Source organism: Cricetulus griseus, chromosome 6, assembly GCF_003668045.3.
Source record: "Cricetulus griseus strain 17A/GY chromosome 6, alternate assembly CriGri-PICRH-1.0, whole genome shotgun sequence".
Lineage (NCBI taxonomy): Eukaryota > Metazoa > Chordata > Mammalia > Rodentia > Cricetidae > Cricetulus > Cricetulus griseus.
This window is the reverse complement of record NC_048599.1, coordinates 67,995,365-68,016,305: the sequence shown is the minus strand read 5'-3', so window position 1 is coordinate 68,016,305 and position 20,941 is coordinate 67,995,365. Positions and strand designations below refer to the sequence as shown.

The 20,941-nt window shown below is 37.5% G+C and overlaps 1 protein-coding gene across 1 annotated transcript in view; it reads left to right on the top strand.

Moving 5' to 3' along the window:
* Positions 1-17,555, top strand: part of Lgr4 (leucine rich repeat containing G protein-coupled receptor 4) — a 99,423-nt gene extending 81,868 nt beyond the window's left edge. The window contains exons 6-18 of the mRNA XM_027422293.2: positions 929-1,000; positions 2,675-2,743; positions 3,560-3,631; positions 3,828-3,899; positions 4,224-4,292; positions 5,706-5,777; positions 6,776-6,841; positions 7,787-7,858; positions 9,653-9,724; positions 10,262-10,387; positions 11,200-11,315; positions 11,696-11,779; positions 14,519-17,555. Coding sequence (XP_027278094.1) covers positions 929-1,000; positions 2,675-2,743; positions 3,560-3,631; positions 3,828-3,899; positions 4,224-4,292; positions 5,706-5,777; positions 6,776-6,841; positions 7,787-7,858; positions 9,653-9,724; positions 10,262-10,387; positions 11,200-11,315; positions 11,696-11,779; positions 14,519-15,798 — 2,242 coding nt within the window. The 3' untranslated portion in view covers positions 15,799-17,555. The remainder of the gene's footprint in view (positions 1-928; positions 1,001-2,674; positions 2,744-3,559; positions 3,632-3,827; positions 3,900-4,223; positions 4,293-5,705; positions 5,778-6,775; positions 6,842-7,786; positions 7,859-9,652; positions 9,725-10,261; positions 10,388-11,199; positions 11,316-11,695; positions 11,780-14,518) is intronic.
* The last annotated feature ends 3,386 nt before the right edge of the window (positions 17,556-20,941 follow it).

The following is a 20,941-nucleotide window of genomic DNA, read 5'->3' as shown; positions in this document are numbered from 1 at the left end:
TATAAAAGTGGCCCAGTGGTCCTGTTTCTGCACAGTTAGTATTTGGGGGGAGTTGACTTTGATAAACTCAAACATGCTAACTTTTTGAATAATATCTAATCATAGATGTTGAGTCTTTTAAAAATAAGTAGCCACTTGTAATCACCTTTTTAAAACAATTGTATCATTCACCAAATACTTTTTTTTAACTTTTGTTTTTATTTAACCTTTGTTTTTGTCCTAACAATGAATTTTTTTATTCAATGTTAAAAGAAGGGAAACTGTTTTGAAATGCTCAGAGAAATAAGTTCAAAGGATGTTTTGTGTTTTTCCACTTTTCTGCTCAGAAAGTTCTTGATTTTCTGTGCCTTTCATAGTAAGACATAATACCATTCATTCACTCTTTCTTCTCTTTCATTTTTTTTTTGTTTTTGTTTTTTGGTTGTTTTGTTTTTCAAGGTAGGTTCTCTCTGTGTAAGATCTCTGGCTGTCCTGGCTGTCAATATGTAGACCAGGCTGGCCTCAAACCCACAGAGATCTGCCTGCCTCTGCCTCCTGAGTGCTGGGATACACCACCTGGCTTTCCTTTTTTGGCAGTCTTATTTCTTTTGGAATCTGTTTCCATCCTTAGTGATATAAACTCCCTAATACTGCCGTCTCTCCTCAGATAACTCACCAGTGCTCTGCTCTACAAGAAGGAAGAGCTATTCTAAAATTTTATTTTGATATAAGTAATCCTCAGTGTGTCACCATTTTCTGCATTAGGTTTCCCCTCATGTTGGTATTGTGTGTTCAGGTAGTCTGTGTAATAAGTCACTGACAGCTTTCTGTAACTGATTGTGGAAATGTTTAGCTACATTGCTTTCAACCATGCCAGTTTAGACACATTATCTAATAAGAGTTGCATTTGGGAGATGTGAATGTCACTTTGGTTCTTTGTTTTCCATAGGCATCTTCATAACAATAAAATTAAAAGCCTCAGTCAACACTGCTTTGATGGACTAGATAACCTGGAAACTTTGTAAGTGCCTTTATATCTTGTACAATCCATTGTGATTGGGACAGTGCAGTCTTAAACTTAACTGCAGTTAAAGGGAAGACATGATTGAGAATAGCTCATTGTTAATTTGCTTCAATTAACAACTCAATTTTTCACCATCTAATAACGTGCTTGTGAAAAATAGTTTCAGTTTGTGATTCAAAAGTGATACTTAAATGTGAACTTCAAACTTCCCCTTCCCCAAATATACACTAAAATCAGCTCTATCTGGGAAGATTTATACCTTTCTAAAATGTTAATTTTGTCAAATTTGTGACAGTTTGGGAGCTTTGACATATCTAAATCCCAATTTTGTTTGGGATAGTATGCCATTTATTGTTGGTTTTCCTCCATGATTTCAGTAGCCCAGGTACTTGTTTAAATTGGGATGGAATAGTATATCTGCTTTCACACACCAAAATGGAACAAATTAGTGTTTTAAAAATTTCCATGATGCTGTGTTCCCACTAGCTGAAGAGGGATTTCTGGCTACCTGGGCTGCACATTATTCCAGTCTTAAACTAACAGACCTTGTATAACTGTGTGTTATTGAGACTAGGCTAGTGTTTTTGTTGTTGTTGTTATTTTAGATTATATTGGTTGCATCATTACCTATATCCAAATATGCATGATGGTTACTGTTGTGATACAGTAAACAGATTAGAGAACGTTTCCTTTGAATGGCCAAGACCTAATTGGAATACTTAATATCTGTAGTATTTTGTTGAACTGGAATTTCTAGTTAACTGTGAACTATTGAGAGACTTCAAGTTTTATAGGATCTTAATCAACCTTCCTGTCAAAACAAATATTAGACACCAGTGGATATTTGAGTTAAAACTGGAGGAAGATAGCTTTAAACTCAGGTCTCCTCTGCTGGGCGTACTTAACCCAGTGGTAATAAAAACTAGTTCATGTTATTCAAATTATATTAAAAGTACATCTCTTCCTCCTAGTCAATTTAGTTTTTATTTGCCATTTTCCCTTCTGTGTAGAAAAGGGAAACAATAGATTTTAAAGGAGCTGAGCTTCTAATTTCTCTTCTTTCTCATTCTGAAATTAGTCACAATAACTATGTGCCATCATGTTCTTTATGTTGAGCAAAATTAAAATTCAGTCACTATCAGAACTAGACCTGCTTTTTACAGACCACTGTGGCTTAATCTCTCCCTATCGAATATACCATTGTCAGTAATTCATGACCTGCATGAGAACGACGCTGGTCTTTCCATTGCTTCTCATTTCAAGTTCTTATACCAGAATTGCAGGGAGCTGCTGTTCACTCCAAGGGAAGCTTCAGTTCATACTATTGTCACCTATATATGGATAGTCAATAAATTCTACTTGATGGTACATTTTCCAAAAAATGACACAAGATTCATGTGTTTAATCCTTTAGTGGCCAAGGGATGTGACAGCTCTCTGAGCTTGAAAATTTATTAGCCAAAAAGCATTAAAGATAATTTTTCCTATTTAATATTCTCTCAATTATCTGTTAATTAAATTAATCTCATAGGGTTTTGAATGACAATTTAGTTGGAAGAGAAAGATTGCTAACTACAGGTTGTGATTGTTAACATATATTTGTTCCAGAATGTGTTATGAATTATGATGACTAATCACTATTCTTAGACATTTTCTTCCATTTTTTTCCTAGGGACTTGAATTATAATAACTTGGATGAATTTCCTCAAGCTATTAAAGCCCTTCCCAGCCTAAAAGAGCTGTAAGTATTGCTTTTTCTCTTTATACTGAGCATCCTTTGGAACTCACCAATAAATGTTCTAGTTGGAGCATCTTCTGTATCTGTAATACACACAAACACATGCACAGGCAGTCCACAGATCAGACCGTATTAGCCAGCACAAATGGTTGTGAGCATAGATTATTGTACAGGGCTAGATGCTCTGAATCTAAAAGGCAGGAGTTACAGTCTACCTGGAGGAACTTGCAGTCTTAGCCTCACTAGAAAGGCGGATTGTGAATATCGGCAGATAACTGTTTCCATATAGAAAGCAGCTGTGAATAAATAAGACAAATCCCACAAAAAAGATCTCACTGAAGCCTGGGGTCATATCATTGGAAGATAAATCACTGCAAGAAAGGAATTTGTCCAGACCTAGAGGGTGGGAAAACTTAAATAAGTAAAAGGGATGAGGGAGCATCTGGAGGCTGAGTTTGTCTTGAACGGAGATAGGAATGAATATGGCACAGAGATTGTGCCACAAGTTGAAAACTCATATTGCAGAGGTAAAATACAGGCCTTTGTGCTGGTAATTTGCCTTATTTCACCATAGATCTTGATGCTATGAAGTTCTTGGATGGTGAAGCAACAAGGGACCAATAAAATACCAGGCTAAGGAGAGGGTTTAAAAAGAATGAAGTAAAATCCAGTAAAAGAAGACATGGAATTCAAAATTGAAGTTTCTCAGTTTTAATGATGTTTATGTTAGCATTGTCAGTTCTGTTTTATGTAATGCTGAACAGCAGTGGGCATTCCAGTTTTAACTTGTTTCCAAGTGTTTTTCTCCTGTCTTTCTAGGGGATTTCACAGTAATTCCATTTCTGTTATCCCTGATGGAGCATTTTGTGGTAATCCACTGTTAAGAACTATGTAAGTATTTTTTAAAGTTTCTTTGAATATATAATCCCATGCAGCTATGTCTAGAAATGCCAGGCATCTGCATCAAAAAAAAAAAAAAAAAAAAAAAACCTCAGGCTTTCTTATACATGGACACAGGGAGCATAGATTTAATCTCAGAGTACTCATGAGCATATGAAAACATTGCCTCTCTTGGATATTTTCACAGACATTTGTATGATAATCCTCTGTCTTTTGTGGGGAACTCAGCATTTCACAACCTGTCTGATCTGCATTCCTTGTAAGTATTGTGCAAGCTTAAAAACACACCTGAATTTTCATGCAGCTTGTTAAATAAAAAACAAGAATTAATATTGTTGTAGCTTCAGAAAACAAATACCTTTTCCCTGACCTTTATGTGATATTTCAAAGGATAACTTTAATATTTTCAGTATTCTTATTTATGTGAGTATTTGACCAAATTACCACATTTTTAAGAACCTTCAAGAGATGAAACCAGTTATATATGTTTATAAAGTTGTAATTTCACGATTAAAAATTGAAAATACTATGTAAGAAAAAATTTATTTTAAATTAATTTTTTTCTCTCCCCAATTTTTTAAAGAGTCATTCGTGGTGCAAGCCTGGTGCAGTGGTTCCCCAACCTGACCGGAACATCCCATCTGGAGAGTCTGTATGTGGGATACTTTAAAGGCGGGTCATGTAGAGAACATTGCAGTCCAGTGTGCTATCAGAGGGCCAGTGCTTTCTAGTGATGGGAATGAATTTATGATCATTTTTTTCAAACTCCTTTTGTAATTATCCACCTTGGAGATGATTGTGTTAAGTTTGAGGTCATGTAGCTCAGACAGAATGCAGCCTCCAGTGTGGACAGATGTGAAAAGTTAACTGAGAACAGAAGTATTAACTAAATGACAAATATCTTCAGAAATTCAAAAGCATGACCAGATGATCTAGATCATCCAAAAAAGCTACCATAGAGGAGACTCAATATATGAAAATTACATGTCGGTTTCTCAGAATTGAAACTTTCATAATCAGACTAGGAATATAAAAAATATACTAGCATGGCATACAGATGATCAAATATAGATAAAAATCACGTGTCTGTAATGGAATGGGGATATGGGAATGAGACATTTGGAAAATTATTTGAGATAAGATTTAAAAATGACCAAGTCTTGAGCCCCTGCACATGTGGCTATAGAAAAAATCCCCAGTGAGTGGTCTGTGAATGGAGTATAGATGCATTTGAAATTTTGCTGTCAGCCCTGGAGATAGCCATCTTGGGCCTGGAGTAGCCCAGGGCTATTATCTGGAGGAGTTTTATTATGGTGCACTATTTAAGTGTTAAGGTTTTCATGTAATAAAAGAATAAAAGAAGTTGGGAAGCACTGAGAAAGAGTTCCAATTTGGCCCTTAAGGTAGTTTGTACATGTTGAGAATGTTAGACCAGGTAGTGTGAGGAGAGTCTAGTAAAGAGATCAAGTTGTACAACAGTGAGGTCATGGGCAAATCCAGGGACTGGATACACCAGTTAAATGTGCTCCAGTCATTCATTCCATATTGGAGTTCTTCTGGAACAAAGGACACGATCAGACTTCTTTACTGCTCTCTTTCTGAAATATTGAAATATCTGCATAGCAGAAAAATAAAAAAGAGAGGAAGGGTCAGATAGTAGAATACTATATTAGAAGAAAAAGCTGGGACTGGTGATTGACCACAACTGGGAAAAGAGGCAGAGGGGAGAATGGGAATGTTTCAGATTGCTTAACTGGCTGGCAGGAAGGAGAGGTAGGAACGGAATTTGCCATTGGGTTCAGGGGTAGCATCAAATATGGTAGGTGTGAGAAAAGATGGGAGGCAGTAGGAAATCAGGCCTGTTACCTGGACAGTGTTAACATCTTGTGCCACAGCTCTTTGTCATTATTGTGAAGATGTTTTATTGAGAATTAGTTCACCTTGTTCGGCAGTGGGATGCACATATGCACTGATGTCCAATCATTCACTTTTTGTAAAGAAGGGAATGTTTTGTTTATGATCCCGACTTGAACTGTCTCATAGATGGACAATTGTTTTTCCGCAGAACCTTGACAGGGACAAAGATAAGCAGCATACCTGATAATCTGTGCCAAAACCAAAAGATGCTGAGGACTCTGTGAGTTGGGTTATTCTCGCTTTCTTCATACACCTTCATTTTCTGTGCTTTACAGATGCTTACTCATTTTGAGTGAACTGTGTTCATAAAGTGGTTGTATGTTTGATTATTTTATGTTTGTTCCTTTCATATAAGTAAGTTTACTAATTCACAGGCTAGGGGTATGCATCTGAATTTGATTTTTAGGATTTGTATTACATTGTTATGTATTAATTGTTTTGTTATTTTATTTGGAGGAAAGTAAACTAAGAGACTAATTAATTGTTCTGATTTCCACTTGGGACTCACCCCCCCCCACACACACACACAAATTTCTCTTTCATCTATAACTAAGCAGGTCCTGAAGCATTGCTTTCTTGAGTCAAAAATGAACTGATTGTAGCTTTCAAAAATTTGTAAGCTGATCTAGAAATTAAAGGTAAAGGTGTAGAACTCTCACCAGAACAATTAGATACTTGTTTGTAAGAACTTAAAGGAGGTAATAACAAAATAAATGATGGATTGACTGAGTAATTACATGTTATAGTGGATTTTCTAACTTAACACATGATGATTGTGATTGAGGGAAAACCCAGTGACACCAAAAGCTAACTACTCTGAGGTAATTTCATATAAATGATCTAAAAGATGTAGCCAAGCAATTTAATTAAAGAACAGCATAATATATTATGTAAAACTATAGTGAAAAAATATAAATTTTTTAAAAATCTGTAGCTTTACTACTCAACATAGACTTTATGCACATTTTATATTTTATATATGGTACAGAACTTAATATATTTTAGCATATTTTATATTGTCTACACTCAACACTGTGTCCTTTAACTTTGTAACTGTCAAGTCTTCTGTAGAAGCCTATAAGCATCAGGGAAAACCAAGCTTGTTCTTCTTGTCCAGCTGTCCTCTTCGGATGCGTTAGTGCTGCTTTCAATGCTCTAGGCACAGCGCTGTTAATACAGTACTTTAATAATGGCAATAAATTGTTCTTTTGTTTTCAGGGACTTGTCTTACAACAATATAAGAGACCTCCCAAGTTTCAATGGTTGTCATGCTTTGGAAGAAATGTAAGTTGGCTTTTGACTTGCTCCTTTTTACTGTAGTATAGTGAATTATTGTAAGAAATCAGAAGTTCGTGTAGTGTTCCTGTAAATAAAATGTCCTTGTATCTAATGTGTTACTACAGTCAGCATTTTTTTCATGATTTGTAACAATAGGAAGTTTTTCTGTTACCCAGGAGATGTGCCTTGAAATGAATTTATCCAATCTTTATGTTTCTGTTATGGTGTAGTTTAAGTTTGGTAATAGAAATTTTTCTCTGATTCATTAGTTCTATAATGTCAATAATTTGAGGGTATGCTCCTAGATATAGAACTAATTCTGCTGTCTCTAATAATGTTGGTTTTCTGCTTAGGAAAAAGTGTATCAGGGGCTTCTATCTATTAGACAATCTATTAGATGCTATAAGGGGAGGGTAGTTATATTGGAAAACAGAAAATTGTATTCTGGCTTCTGAGGGGAATAGATCTGAATACTATGTATCTAGTATGCCAGAGTTGAGACAGCCAGATCAAACCTGGCTTCGATATGAGAAAGGGATATTAATAATCCTCTTCCCTCCTCTCCCCTCCCCTCTCCTCTCTTTACCACTTCTCATCTTTTTCCTCTTCCTCCTCTTTTTCTCCCCTACTTTTCCTTCCTATGCTACTTGTCATGCCTGGTCTCAAATCTTTTCTCACTAGTCATCTTTCTTCTCTCCCCTCTAGGTAAAATTGGTGGAAATTTAGGTAGGGCACCAGGTAACTCCCAGTATAACTTGAGATGGAATATCAGTTAGTCTAACTTTTTCATTTTCTATGTAAAGAAATTATAGTTTTTATTTTCAGCAAGGTCATTAAATTTGAAAAAAAAAAACCTTCATGGAGAACAATATTTTTTAACATTGAGTTTTTTCCTTCTTGCTTATTAATCTCTCTATATATTCTCTCTCTTCCCCCATTATTTTATTTTAGTTCATTGCAGCGTAATCAAATCCAACTAATAAAGGAAAATACTTTTCAAGGCCTATCATCGCTAAGGATTCTGTAAGTTTGTCTGTGCTTATTAAAGACAAAAGCTTTGTCAAGCTATAAATTTATATTTCATGGTTGTCTTACGTTTCCTTCTGCTGTGGTAAAAATACCCTGGTACAAGGAAGAAAAGTTTCCTTTGGCTCAGAATTCCAGGTTGTGGTTATTGCAGGGAAGTCAAGGTGGAAGGGACTGAAAGAGGTTAGTCACAGGACATCACAGTCCAGTCATGTTACATCACAGTGCAGAACACAGTCCAAGGTGGAGAGATGTTAATGGATGCCAGACTTGCTAGTCTTCTTCACTCTATAGTCCAGGATTCTTTACCCAGGAAGTGGTACCACCCATAGCGAGTGGTTCTCCACACCTCAATCTGATATCTTATAAACTTCTTTTAGACTTTACCTTGTGATACTTTATAAAGAATCTATTCTTGGTGCTTTTCATTATAGCACATTTTTGACATTGGGTCTCAGCTAGTGAAATTTTTATAATTTCAAAGAAGGAACTTGTTTGTTTTCAAGTTCCAGCGAGGTTTGGTGCTTCATTAGAGCAAGGGTGGGCTGGCCCAGTCCATGTGCTGTCTGCAGCTTGCCTCCTGTGGTTGTGAATGTTGTGGAAACACAGCCAGGCCTCTTGTTGAAATGTTGATGCAAGCTGATTTTCTCATGCTGTGGCACAATTGAGCAGCAGCAGCAGAAACATGTGATCCAGAAAGGGAAAAGATCTATTCTTTGGCACTCTGCAAAGAGAAGCTGGCTAGCACTGTTCTGGAGCACCTGACTTGTCAAATATGGTTCATTCAGAGCAGTATTTAAAACTTAATTAAATTTAAATGCATATTTGTGCCTGGTGTTCTACTAAGCCTGAGAATATGGAGGTGACTAAGTACAGAAAATATAATGTGCTCAATTAATACACAATTTTTAAATATAGAAAAGATTCAAAAATTGACACCCAGGAGAAATTATACCTATTGGGTCTGCTTTTCTAGTGGGTTCCCTTTAAGAAATAAAACAGGCTGGAGCTGTGGCTTGGTGGTATTGTATCTGCCTCCCAGATGCAAGGGTCTGAGTTCGTTCTCCAGGGGACAGGGCCACCTCCTATCTGCCATCAAGTTCAGAGCACTGATAAATGTCAACTGAAAGCTGGTCATTTCATGATTACTGTTATCTAGGACATGTGTTATGAATTTATCCAATCTTGTTATTAATACTAATGTCCAATTTAAATGTGACACTTTCTCCGGTTTGTTAGTGCTGTGGTATCAGAATTTTTCAGGGCGTGTTCTGTAAAGTTGGGCTAGCTCTAACATTGATAGGAGTTTTATTTCCTGCTTTGAGAAGGAATGATATCGGAAGCTCTTTTGAGCACTTTTGTTTGCTTATTGATTATTAGTCTTCTCTTTGGACCTTACAACTAGGCTTTGAGAAGGCAAACAATATGAAGCCCATTTATTTGTTTATTTTTTTAAGCTTTGTCAGGACTGCCCTGGTTAACAGTATCAAAGGTGATACCATATCGTTGCTATTTTGGAACTGGTACCAGAATGATAAAGTGAGAAAATTCACAACTGGTTTGAAAGGGGTGCCAGCTACAGTTAATGCAACAGGAAACATATTCTAAGAAGGCTGTTGTAAAAAAAGAGGCAGTGACTGTGAACATTTGAAAAGTGGTGTTAGGCAAGATGGAAGATCTAGTTAAGGGCTATTGTGTTGCTACCTCAGATCATAAAGTGTAGTCTGATTAACTGACTGGAGTTCTGAGAGTTTATTTGAAATAATTAACAGGGTGCTCTTGTGATTGCAGAGATCTCAGTAGAAACCTAATCAGTGAAATTCACAGCAGAGCTTTTGTGAAGCTGGGGACGATTACTAACCTGTAAGTAAATGGAAGGCATGCACAGTAGTGTCACGTGTAGTAAATGGCCTACAAATCCCCCGGGACAGATCAAAACATTTATTTAGTTCTTTCCTTATGTAAATGCTAATCTATGATGATGTAGTGACAGCTTCTCAGATGTCCGAGCCCTATACTAGATATCTTTTTAATACATCTAAGCCTCATTTTAGTTACCTAAAATATGCCTAATAGTTTTCTAGTATTATACATTAGTAGGATAAAATTATATAATCATAAATAGCTAATATTTGTGGTGTTAATACATATGCACAGATTTTTATTTTATGTTTACATGTATTCTGTGTGTGCGTGCACATGCGTACGTATCATGTGCTTGTGGAAGTTAAAGGACAGCTTTGGGAGGGGGGTTCTCCCCTCCTGTGGATTTGGGGGATTGAACTCAGGTTGTCAGGTCTCACAGTGTCCCTACTGGCTGAGCTGTCTTGGCAGCCCAATGGAGAGGTGTGCATGCGATTTGTGTCTTAGAGAGTTAACTTGAAGTGTCTTACATTTCAGGGATGTAAGTTTTAATGAATTAACTTCGCTTCCTACGGAAGGCCTGAGTGGGCTCAATCAACTAAAACTTGTGGGCAACTTCAAGCTGAAAGGCGCCTTAGCAGCAAGAGACTTTGCTAATCTCAGGTGTGTTTGTTTGTGCCCACTCTTCCTTCTCTTTGTTATGGTAGGCACCAAATTACTGAGCCTCCTATTTTTCTTTCCCACAATGGTTCCCAGATTTTTCTGGTGGATTGTATTTTAGGAGTATTTTCTCCCTCTACCCTTGCAAATTTGCTGAAAATAGAACACTAGCACTATCCCATGGTTGTCAAGAGCATGAATGAAGCTCTGGAGACTCTCAGAAAGATGTCTGTCATTTTTTTTTTTAATAGACTTGGACTTGTCATTAGCAACAAGATACTGGAAATGTCCTAAGTGTGAACTGACAGGAAGCTGGCACAGTGCCATCACCTGTCCTAGAGACTACAGATTTGTAGGGGTTCATTAGATGCAGCAGCCAAACAGCTTGAGCATATTCTTATATGGATAGAGAATACATTCACTTCATTTATATGAGCTAAGCTACAGATTACCTGGGGTGTTGACTTTAAATAAACTGTCCATTTCCTATCATACACTGGGCATGGTTCAGACACGTAGAAAAGGATCACAGACATATTTAAATTACTACGTGGTGATGAAATTTTAATATATGGCTTGATTTGCATCTGGATATGAAGAAACAACTCATAAAAGCGGGAGCCCTTCAGCAGTGTTCTTGAGGTTTACCAGAATTCTTTTCCTAGATGAGGACACTGGTCTGGGAAGGACACATAGCCAACTGAAGGCATGTGCCAGGTGTTTCTGGTGTCTTGGCTGGGGTTCAGTGTTTCTGCAGGACTAAGATCTGTCTGGGAATCTGGTATTCAGTGTGTGTTTTACAATTCTTTTCCCAGGTCTCTATCAGTACCATATGCTTATCAGTGCTGTGCCTTTTGGGGGTGTGACTCTTATGCAAATTTAAACACAGAAGATAACAGCCTCCAAGACCACAGTGTGACAAAGGAGAAAGGCAAGTGTGTGCACTCTGAGAAATAGAGAACTCCCTAAGGCATTAATCAACCTGTCTGTGTTGTAATCAGTTTGAAAAGGATCAGAATGAAATCTGTGAGGAAGTAGTATTTACTGTGTTACCTTCATAAAAAAAAGAATATTTTATGTATTCTTTGGCAATTTGTTACATGTATATAATGTATCTTGTTCATATCCAGCCCTAATGCCCTCTCCATTCCCCCTGGTCCCCCCTCCCATACTTTTTACCAGCATCTTTAATGCTATCAAGCCTCATGTAAGCTGGTCTTGTATTAATCACATAAAATAGAAATTATAGGGAAATGTGGTCCTTTTGAACTGTGTATCATTTGAATTCAATGTGCTTTGTTTTGTATTAAGGTGCCACCGATGCAGCAAATGTCACCAGCACTGCTGAAAATGAAGAACATAGCCAAATAATTATCCACTGTACACCTTCAACAGGTAGTGCCCAATCTATGTGGCTGTAATTTCTCACTTTAAGTAACATTGGGTAAATAGACCTAAACTGTCTGAGGATAGATGTGATTTTTATGGTTAGAGGGGGGATTAGTTGACCTGATAGAAGCCATCTCAGCCTAATGCTCTCTGGAGAACTAGTTTGGTACGTCACTTTGGGATTCAGCAGGGACCCCCCCCCCCGTGTGTGTGTGTGTGTGTGTGTGTGTGTGTGTGTTGTATGTGTGTGGTGTGTGTGTATGCCCGTGTGTGTGTGTGTGTGTGTGTGTGTGTGTGTGTGTAGGCCAGAGGGCACTGTCAGGTGTCTTCATTTAACCCACCATATTTTTTGAGTCAGGGGTCTCTTAATGAACCTAGAATACATTGGTTTGGCTATAGCAACTGGCCAGTGAACTGGAGGGATTCACCTCTCTAGCACCACTCTCTCCAGGCCGGGAGTAATAGACAATGCCTCTGTGCCAGACTTTTTATGAGGATGTTGGGGATCCAAACTCTAGTCCATGTTCTTGGGCAGCAGGCACTCTTATCAGCTGACCTAGCTCTCGAGCTCCTTAATTTTTGTTTGTTTGTTTTTGCTTTTAGAGACAGTTTTTCTCTGTGTAACCATCCTGGATGCCCTGGAACTCACTTTGTAGATCAGGCTGGCCTCAAACGCAGAGATATCTCCCTGCCTTTGTCTACTACCGAGTGCTGGGATAAAAGGCATACACTGGTGCCACTGCCAGAGTCTGTCTTAATTTTTTTTAATACAAATTTGTCCTTCTTGCTGACTTGTTTCCTTTATCTTATTAGTTCTGTGAGTTATTAAACTGATGTTACATATAATGGCATATTCTGCCTAATCTACCAAGGAAGATGGATTTCTCCCCAACTGAGCTATAGAAACACATAGATATCCTAAGATAGAAGCACTCTGGAGTAGAATCCAGATCCTTCTGTGGGAACAGATGCCTTCTGAAGGAAGCAGTAGGCTTCCAAAGACAGAGTCCAATTGTTAGGAAAGTAGCCCCATCCATCTGAGAAACAGTTCCCAAAGGATGGCATTCTTGCCAGAAGAGTTCTCTTCTGGTTTACGTTGGGGTTTTTTTTTTTTGGGGGGGGGCTGTTTGTTGTTTTGTTTTATTTGAGACAGGGTCTCACTATGTATCTCTGTTTTACCTGGAACTTACTGTATAGACCAGGCTGGTCACAAACTCAGAAATCACCTGACTCTCTGGATTAAAGGTGTGCTCCACCTTGCACAACTCTGCTCTTCTTTTATAGAGAGGCTGAGTTGTGATTCAGAAACAAAGGCAATAAAGTGCTTTCTTGTAGACATTCGTAAGGGTAGTACAACACAATTTTAAAAGTTTATGTTATGTGGAAATCAAAAATTTATAGAATTGCCTTACATGATTAAGATGGGGATGTTGAAATGGCTCAGGGGGTAAGGGGACTTATTGCCAAGTCTGATGACCTGAGTTCAACCACTAGGACATATGTGGTGGAAGGAGAGACTCAAGGCTAGCACGTTGTCTTCTGACCTCCACACATGCACCTGGCATGCATACCCTCTGAATGCAAACTAAATAAAATAAATATACATGTTAATTTAAAATAGTGTTTAAAAATAAGATACTTGATTGGATGTATAAATTTCCATGACTGCTCAGGAAAATAAAATATGCCTTTAACCAGCTACAGTATATAGTTTTGTTTGACTTCATAGTCAAATTTTTATCTTGAATTTTTAAACAAAATACTCATTGTTTGTGACATAACTAGCATCTGAAATTTAATGACTAAGAGAAATATTTCAGCCAAAGTGATAGCTTATACCTTTAATTCCAGCATTTGGGAGGCAGAAGCAGGCTGATCTTTGTGAGTTCAAGAATAGCTTGGGCTATACAGCAAATTCCAGGACAGCTAGGGCATAGGAAGACCCCCATCTCCCCCCCAAAAATAAATAAAAATAAAAAAGATAAACAATTCAGCTACTAAATGAGTATTCATTGAAACCCAGTGTGGTTTTATATCAATCTTAGTTATAAATAGTTAATATCTGTGTGATTTGATCTTAGCTATACTAGCTTATTGAGTAACCTTTGTCAAGTCAATTAAAGGCTTTCAAATGCCAGTTTCTTTGAAGATCAGGTAACTGTACCTATCTTAATCTAACTCTTTGAGTTGCCTTTGAAAGCCATGAAAAATGGATAGAAATGTGTTAAAGAAATATGTGTACACACATATATGGTATAAAGTATGTAGAGACTAGCAAAAGAAGGGAGCTATTATTTACTGAAGTTGACAATATACCTGGCAGATGCTTACGTATATTAAGTATGTAGTTATTGCTATGAACCAGGCATTATTGTCCACAAGGGATAGGATGGAATCTGTAGAGTCTAAGGAAAGATAGCAAGATGCAAGTCCTCTGATTACAAATTTCAGACTTTGGACCAAGTACCTTTTACTTGCTAGATATTGCGCTGTCTGTTAATTATACGTAAAGTAAAATTTTCTTTCAGTTATCTCCATGTAACCTTGCCAGGTATTTAATTTCAAAAATCAAAGGCAATTTATTTTTTTAAATAAGCTAGTCTATGACTCTTAATATCTTAGAAGTGGTAATCTTTTAATTTTCAGGTGACAGGCTTATTCTGGATTTAATTGCAAAGCCACACCAATGTGATCCCTGGCATTCTCCAACTGTCTTTCATGGTACCCTTTCTTTCTCATTTCTAGGTGCTTTCAAGCCCTGTGAATATCTACTGGGGAGCTGGATGATCCGACTTACAGTGTGGTTCATTTTCCTGGTTGCCTTGCTTTTCAACCTGCTGGTCATTGTAACAGTGTTTGCTGCATCTTGCTCATCACTGCCTGCCTCTACACTCTTCATAGGCTTGATTTCTGTGTCTAACTTGCTCATGGGCATCTATACCGGCATCCTTACTTTTCTTGATGCTGTGTCCTGGGGACGATTTGCTGAATTTGGCATTTGGTGGGAGACTGGCAGTGGCTGCAAGGTAGCTGGGTCTCTGGCAGTCTTTTCCTCAGAAAGCGCCGTATTCCTATTAACACTGGCCACTGTGGAGAGAAGCTTATCTGCGAAGGAGATAATGAAAAACGGGAAAAGCAGTCATCTTAAACAGTTCCGGGTTGCTGCCTTCTTAGCTTTGTTGGGTGCTGCAGTAGCAGGCTGTTTCCCCCTTTTCCACAGAGGGGAATATTCTGCATCTCCCTTGTGCTTGCCATTTCCTACAGGAGAAACACCATCGTTAGGATTTACTGTGACCTTAGTGCTATTAAACTCACTAGCATTTTTATTAATGGCCATTATCTACACTAAACTGTATTGCAACTTGGAGAAAGAAGACCTGTCAGAAAACTCACAGTCTAGCATGATCAAGCACGTTGCTTGGCTGATCTTCACCAACTGCATCTTTTTCTGCCCTGTTGCATTTTTCTCGTTTGCACCGTTGATCACGGCAATCTCCATCAGCCCCGAAATAATGAAGTCTGTTACACTGATATTCTTCCCATTGCCTGCTTGCCTGAATCCAGTCCTGTACGTTTTCTTCAACCCAAAGTTTAAAGAAGACTGGAAGCTACTGAAACGGCGTGTTACCAGGAAACATGGATCTGTTTCGGTTTCCATCAGCAGCCAAGGTGGTTGTGGGGAACAGGATTTCTACTACGACTGTGGCATGTATTCCCATTTGCAGGGTAACCTGACGGTGTGCGACTGCTGTGAGTCATTTCTTTTGACAAAACCAATCTCCTGCAAACACTTAATAAAATCACACAGTTGTCCTGTGTTGACAGTGGCCTCTTGCCAAAGACCAGAGGGCTATTGGTCTGACTGTGGCACACAGTCAGCCCACTCGGACTATGCAGATGAAGAAGATTCCTTTGTCTCAGACAGTTCTGACCAGGTGCAGGCCTGTGGACGAGCCTGCTTCTACCAGAGTCGTGGATTCCCTCTGGTGCGCTATGCTTATAACCTACCAAGAGTCAGAGACTGAACTACTGTGTCTATAACCATTTCCCCCAATCAACCAAATCATAGTGCTCATAGAGCAAGCTGTCTGTCTTTTGACCTTTCATCTGGGAAGCACTTCTAAAATCACTGACTGGTGTCACTCAGAAGAGAAGGAAGGTGGCAGTTTATTTCTCAAATAAGACATTTGTGAAGAATGGGTGCCTAAATTATATATTGTTGAAAAAAAAAATGTGATGTCCCAGCGATGTGTGGTCTATTTGAAATAAATACAACTTAAAAATGATTTGATCTATGGCATAGCAATATAAAATTAGTGTTTTTTTTTTCTGATTCATCAGGTGCAAAGTTCAAACTATTTCTGAATTAAGCACAAGATAAAAGACAGCTGTTAATATTTGTAATTGAAAATGTGAATTTATAAAACTGAGAAAAAGTCTTGCTAACTTTACCTAATGTTTCATCATTAATCTCAGGATGACTTACTTCAGGGCCAAAAAAGGGATTGTCTCCCAGCTAGAGCTATGAGAGTTCAAACAAGCATTACCTTCACGTGTTTTCTATGTCCATAAATCAAAGGTTTTGTTCAAATGATTGATAAATCTAAAACCTGAAGATGTTTTAAAGATAATATTAACAGCTGTTAGACTTTTTAAAAAATATCAGAACATTTGTGTTTGTTCATTATGCATTGCTTTGGTGAAATGACACTGATTTTTTTTTTTCCGTCAGTATTTTACAGTCACAGTACTAGGAAAAAGCAAAAGGCTAATGGCTATTTGGGTTTAGTAGAGATGACAACTACTAAGTACTATTGAAGTTTCAATAGTATCCAAGAGGTTTGATGGCTCGATGTTATGTTCCCATTAATAGACACTTCCTAATGTCATTGTCTGAATTGATATTTCCAATTTTCTTGGCATGTTGTTTGTGGCTTGGATTATACAGGAAGTAAATTTGGATAATTTTATGTAATTGATAGAAGTTGGTAGTAATCATGACACAAAGCACTTACATTTATTTTTTAGTGAGCCTGAGCCTCCTGTGATGTTATATGAAAAACTTCCATACATTTATCCCATCCCTGCATTTTTTTTTTAAAAAAAAGCCCATCCTGTATCTCAGATGCTATGCTTTGGTTAAACAAGACACATACTAAGAGTGGGGGGGGGGTCAAAGCTTGTCCTGTGTCTTTAAATTTTTTTAACTGACTTGATTCTTACCTATAAGCCTCTGATGTGTCCCTATAAGGAGACTTAACAATGTATTAAGTCAGTAGCAAATCCACTGCCATGTTAGTTATCCTGGTTAAGCAAAAACTTAAGCTAGATTGCAGTTTGATGATTAAACTGTACATACTGTGCATATAATGAATTTTTATCTTATGTAAATTATTTTTAGAACACAAGTTGGGAAATGTGGCTTCTGTTCATTTCGTTTAATTAAAGCTACCTCCTAAACTATAGTGGCTGCCAGTAGCAGAATGTTAAATTGTGGTTTATATACGTGTTTTTGTGTGTGGTTTTGTTTTGTTTTGGTTTTTTTGGCATTGTAAATAGTCTTGGTTGTACATTGTCAGTGGAATAAAAACAGAATCTTTGTATATCGAAATCATGTAGTTTGTATAAAATGTGGGAGGGATTTATTTACTGTGTGTTGTAATTTTGTAAGGTCATCTATTTACAACTTAAATAAAATGTTTGTATATTTACATATATGATGAATATTCAATCATAATTTGGTAAGAAAATCCCTATTAAAGGCTTTCTTCCTAAAATTCAAGTTATTGAAAACTGTTCATTTTGTTCTTTTAAGAAATGGGCCAGGCATGGTGGCAGATGCCTTTAATCCCAGCACTCTGTGAGTTCAAGGCCAGCCTGGTCTACAGAGCAAGTTCTAGGACAGCCAGGGCTATGTAGAGAGACCATGTCTCAAAAACATCCAAATTAAACAAAAATAGAATGGCAGCTACATAAAGTGTATAGTAAACTGTGCTAGACATGTGGTATTAAATATAGCATTGTACACAATGTTTTAAATGATTACAAGTTTCTAGAAAGCAGTCTAATATTTCTTAATTTATAACCAGCTATGTTACTAAGTGTACTTAGTGTTACACAGGGTTCCTAAAACTTTTAAGTAGAGAATATTAGAAGAACTGAAGATAGCCACTGGAAAACACAATCTTCATCCATCTATAAAAGTCTAGGACCATGTACTGAAGTTTATAAGTAAAGTTTTATTCCCAAATCCAAACCACAGTTGAAAAACAAATTGTGATATTAAGGATAATACTATTAATTAGATCTTTATTTGAAGGCAAATGATTAACAACCCACATGATACTAAATACAGTCTCTTGCCTAGATGCTTAGGAAAATTCTCATTTTTCAAATGGGAACACAGTGAATTTCAGTAAATCTTTGAAACATATAAGATCCAAACCAGAATCCAATTCTCTCTGTGTTTATATTTTAATCTTATGAGCATGGGTGTATGCAGGTGTGCTCTTGCCTGGAGACCGCTTCACTTGCTATCTTCAGGGAGGCTGTCCACCTCCTCTGGGACAGGTTCTTTCATTACTTTGAAACTCACAGATTAGGCTAGACTAGCTGGCCCAAGGTTGGGCTACCACACCCATCGATTTTAAGTGGGTGTTGGGAATCGAATTCAGGTCCTCACACTTGCAAGGTAGGCACTTTACTGACCAAATCAGTAGTGAGTTTATTCAGAGTTAGACTCTGAATGTTGGAAATGTCTATAACAGAAAGCACAGTACAATCACCCCTCACCTACACCTTTCACCAAGTACCCACTACAGCTTTGACACCACAGCACACAATAAATCTTGCATCTTCACATTCACTAAGCCCTTTCAATCCCTCTTTTTCTTGGATTATTTTGAGGTAAGCTAAAATATCATTATTACTTCATCTGTTTATATACTTCATTATGTGCAGAAAGACATTTTTGAAGGCGTATCATAAAATTGTCATAAAGCTAACTGACAAAGGTATTAGTTTTGTAATATAGTTACATATTTTTAAGCAAAAGTCACTTTTACAGAAGGTTCCCAGGACAATTAAAAAAAAACTGATTAAAGTGAAAATGAAAATCAAGAAGACATTAGTAAGTCCATAACCTATAACTTAAGTGGAGAGCTAATTTATGCATTTGTATAATCCTACCCATCTTGACTATTGCTTCTCAGCCCAAGTAATGAAAAGCACTGTAAAAATAGACCATGGATGGGACTTTATTACATTCAAACAAACATAGCAGTAGTGCCATGTAACTGCCTTGTAGTTCTTAAGGTTCCAGTATTGCTAAAGCATGATGTACTTAGTGTGCCCAATGATCCTAGAGTATCAAGGATGCTTTAATAAAACAATAAGGACGTAAAGGAAGTATATAAGATTCTTACACCAAGAGGTTTAATATGGGAAATTGCCAGGTTTTAAAAGCGTTTACCATTGTAGATGCCAGGTCCTGAGGTAGAGCTGAGGATTAATGAAAAACTATGATAGTAGGATAGATTATTTTGGAGAGGGTTAAATTAAGATTATTGTGGCCAAATAGCTTATTTAAATGTAGTTGGCTTTTTTACTTCTTGCCTCTTTGGGGGCCCGCCACCCAGCTCCCAAATAAATCTTATTGTTACTTATGAATACCCAGCCTTAGGTTGGCTTGTTTCTTGCCAGTTTTTCTTAAATTATCCTGGTCTACCTTATGCCTCTGGGCTTTTACCTTTTTCTATATCTGTATATGTTTCTTTACTTCTTATTCCATGTCTGGCTGTGTGACTGGGTGGCTGGCCCCTGGACGACTCCTCCTCTAGATCATAGAACTTTCCTTCCCAGATTTCTCCTCCTCTTTACTTATTCTCTCTTCCTTCCAACCCTGCTTATCTCTCCTCTGCCTAGCTATTGGCCTATCTCCTTTTTATTAGACCAATCAGGTGCCTTAGGCAGGCAAGATAAAACAGCAACACATCTTTACATAAATAAACAAATGCAACACATCTTTATAAGGTTAAACAATTAGTCTGCAATACAAACAAATGTAACATATCTTTAATCAGTGAAACAAATCGTGTATTCTACAACATTTAAGGATATATATTAACAGGAAAACTACTGATTCAAAGCCCTTCCTCTTCCCCAGCACCTTTAGGTTATTTCTGTTGGGAAACTGTTTCTCAAGCTTCCGTCTTTGTAAAGCTGTAAGGTAGTATAGTGTCTCTGAGTTACTGATGCTAAGGATGTTTTCTGAAGAGAGGTTTTTAACTAGATGTGCCAATACTGAATAACTGGAGTAAAGCATAAAAATAAATCACTTTCTTAGTTGTACAATTGTCTCCCAATGTCATTGTTTTTGCTGAAAATTTGAACAAAATAGTGTTGTACCCCACATGTTATAGTCATTGTAGCCTCTGCCTGTCCTTTGGGTGCTATTATTTTTACCATATCTAACTGCCTTGTCAGAAGTCTACAGATATGCATTTCATCAGATTTTGTAAGGTGGTGTACTGTGTCAGTCTCATCTTTCACTTGTGCTGTTTCTGATAGTAATGCATATTAGGACCTAGACAAAAGCTGTGTTAACAAGTGTATGCTTCATCTAGATCCCCAAACCCTAAAAGGAAAGTGCCTCGAGATCCTAGAAAAATGTCTATTGCAACAGTTTGTGGATTTTTATTATAAAAAGGACGAGGGGTTTTAAGGTTGGCTCATGATCTGCTGTGGTATGGACATGCAGCAGTGTGGACACAAATGCTTTAAAAAGCCAAAATAGTTCACAAGCCCTGACAAACTGTTTAAGTTGACAGACGCTGCCAAGACAGCGACTGTGCCCAAAGAGGATTTTTGGCTTAAATAAAGTTCTCTTCCTTAGAATGTAGCCTGATGTCAAAACAAAACAAAACAAACAAAAAACTAATCACGCTTGCTATTTTTTTTTTTTTTTTATGATCCTGACCTTATATGAGGGAGGGGGAATAATCATGGCTTCCTGCTTCTGTCTTTTCCTTTAAAAGGATCTGCCTTAGTGACACCGACACGTGTCGAGTACCAAATGGCCTATAGCATCATAGCAAACACAATAGTTAGAAGGGCGTCAGGACCTGGCTGGCGACTCCGGGAGGCGCAGAGCTGATGGTGTCAGTGGAA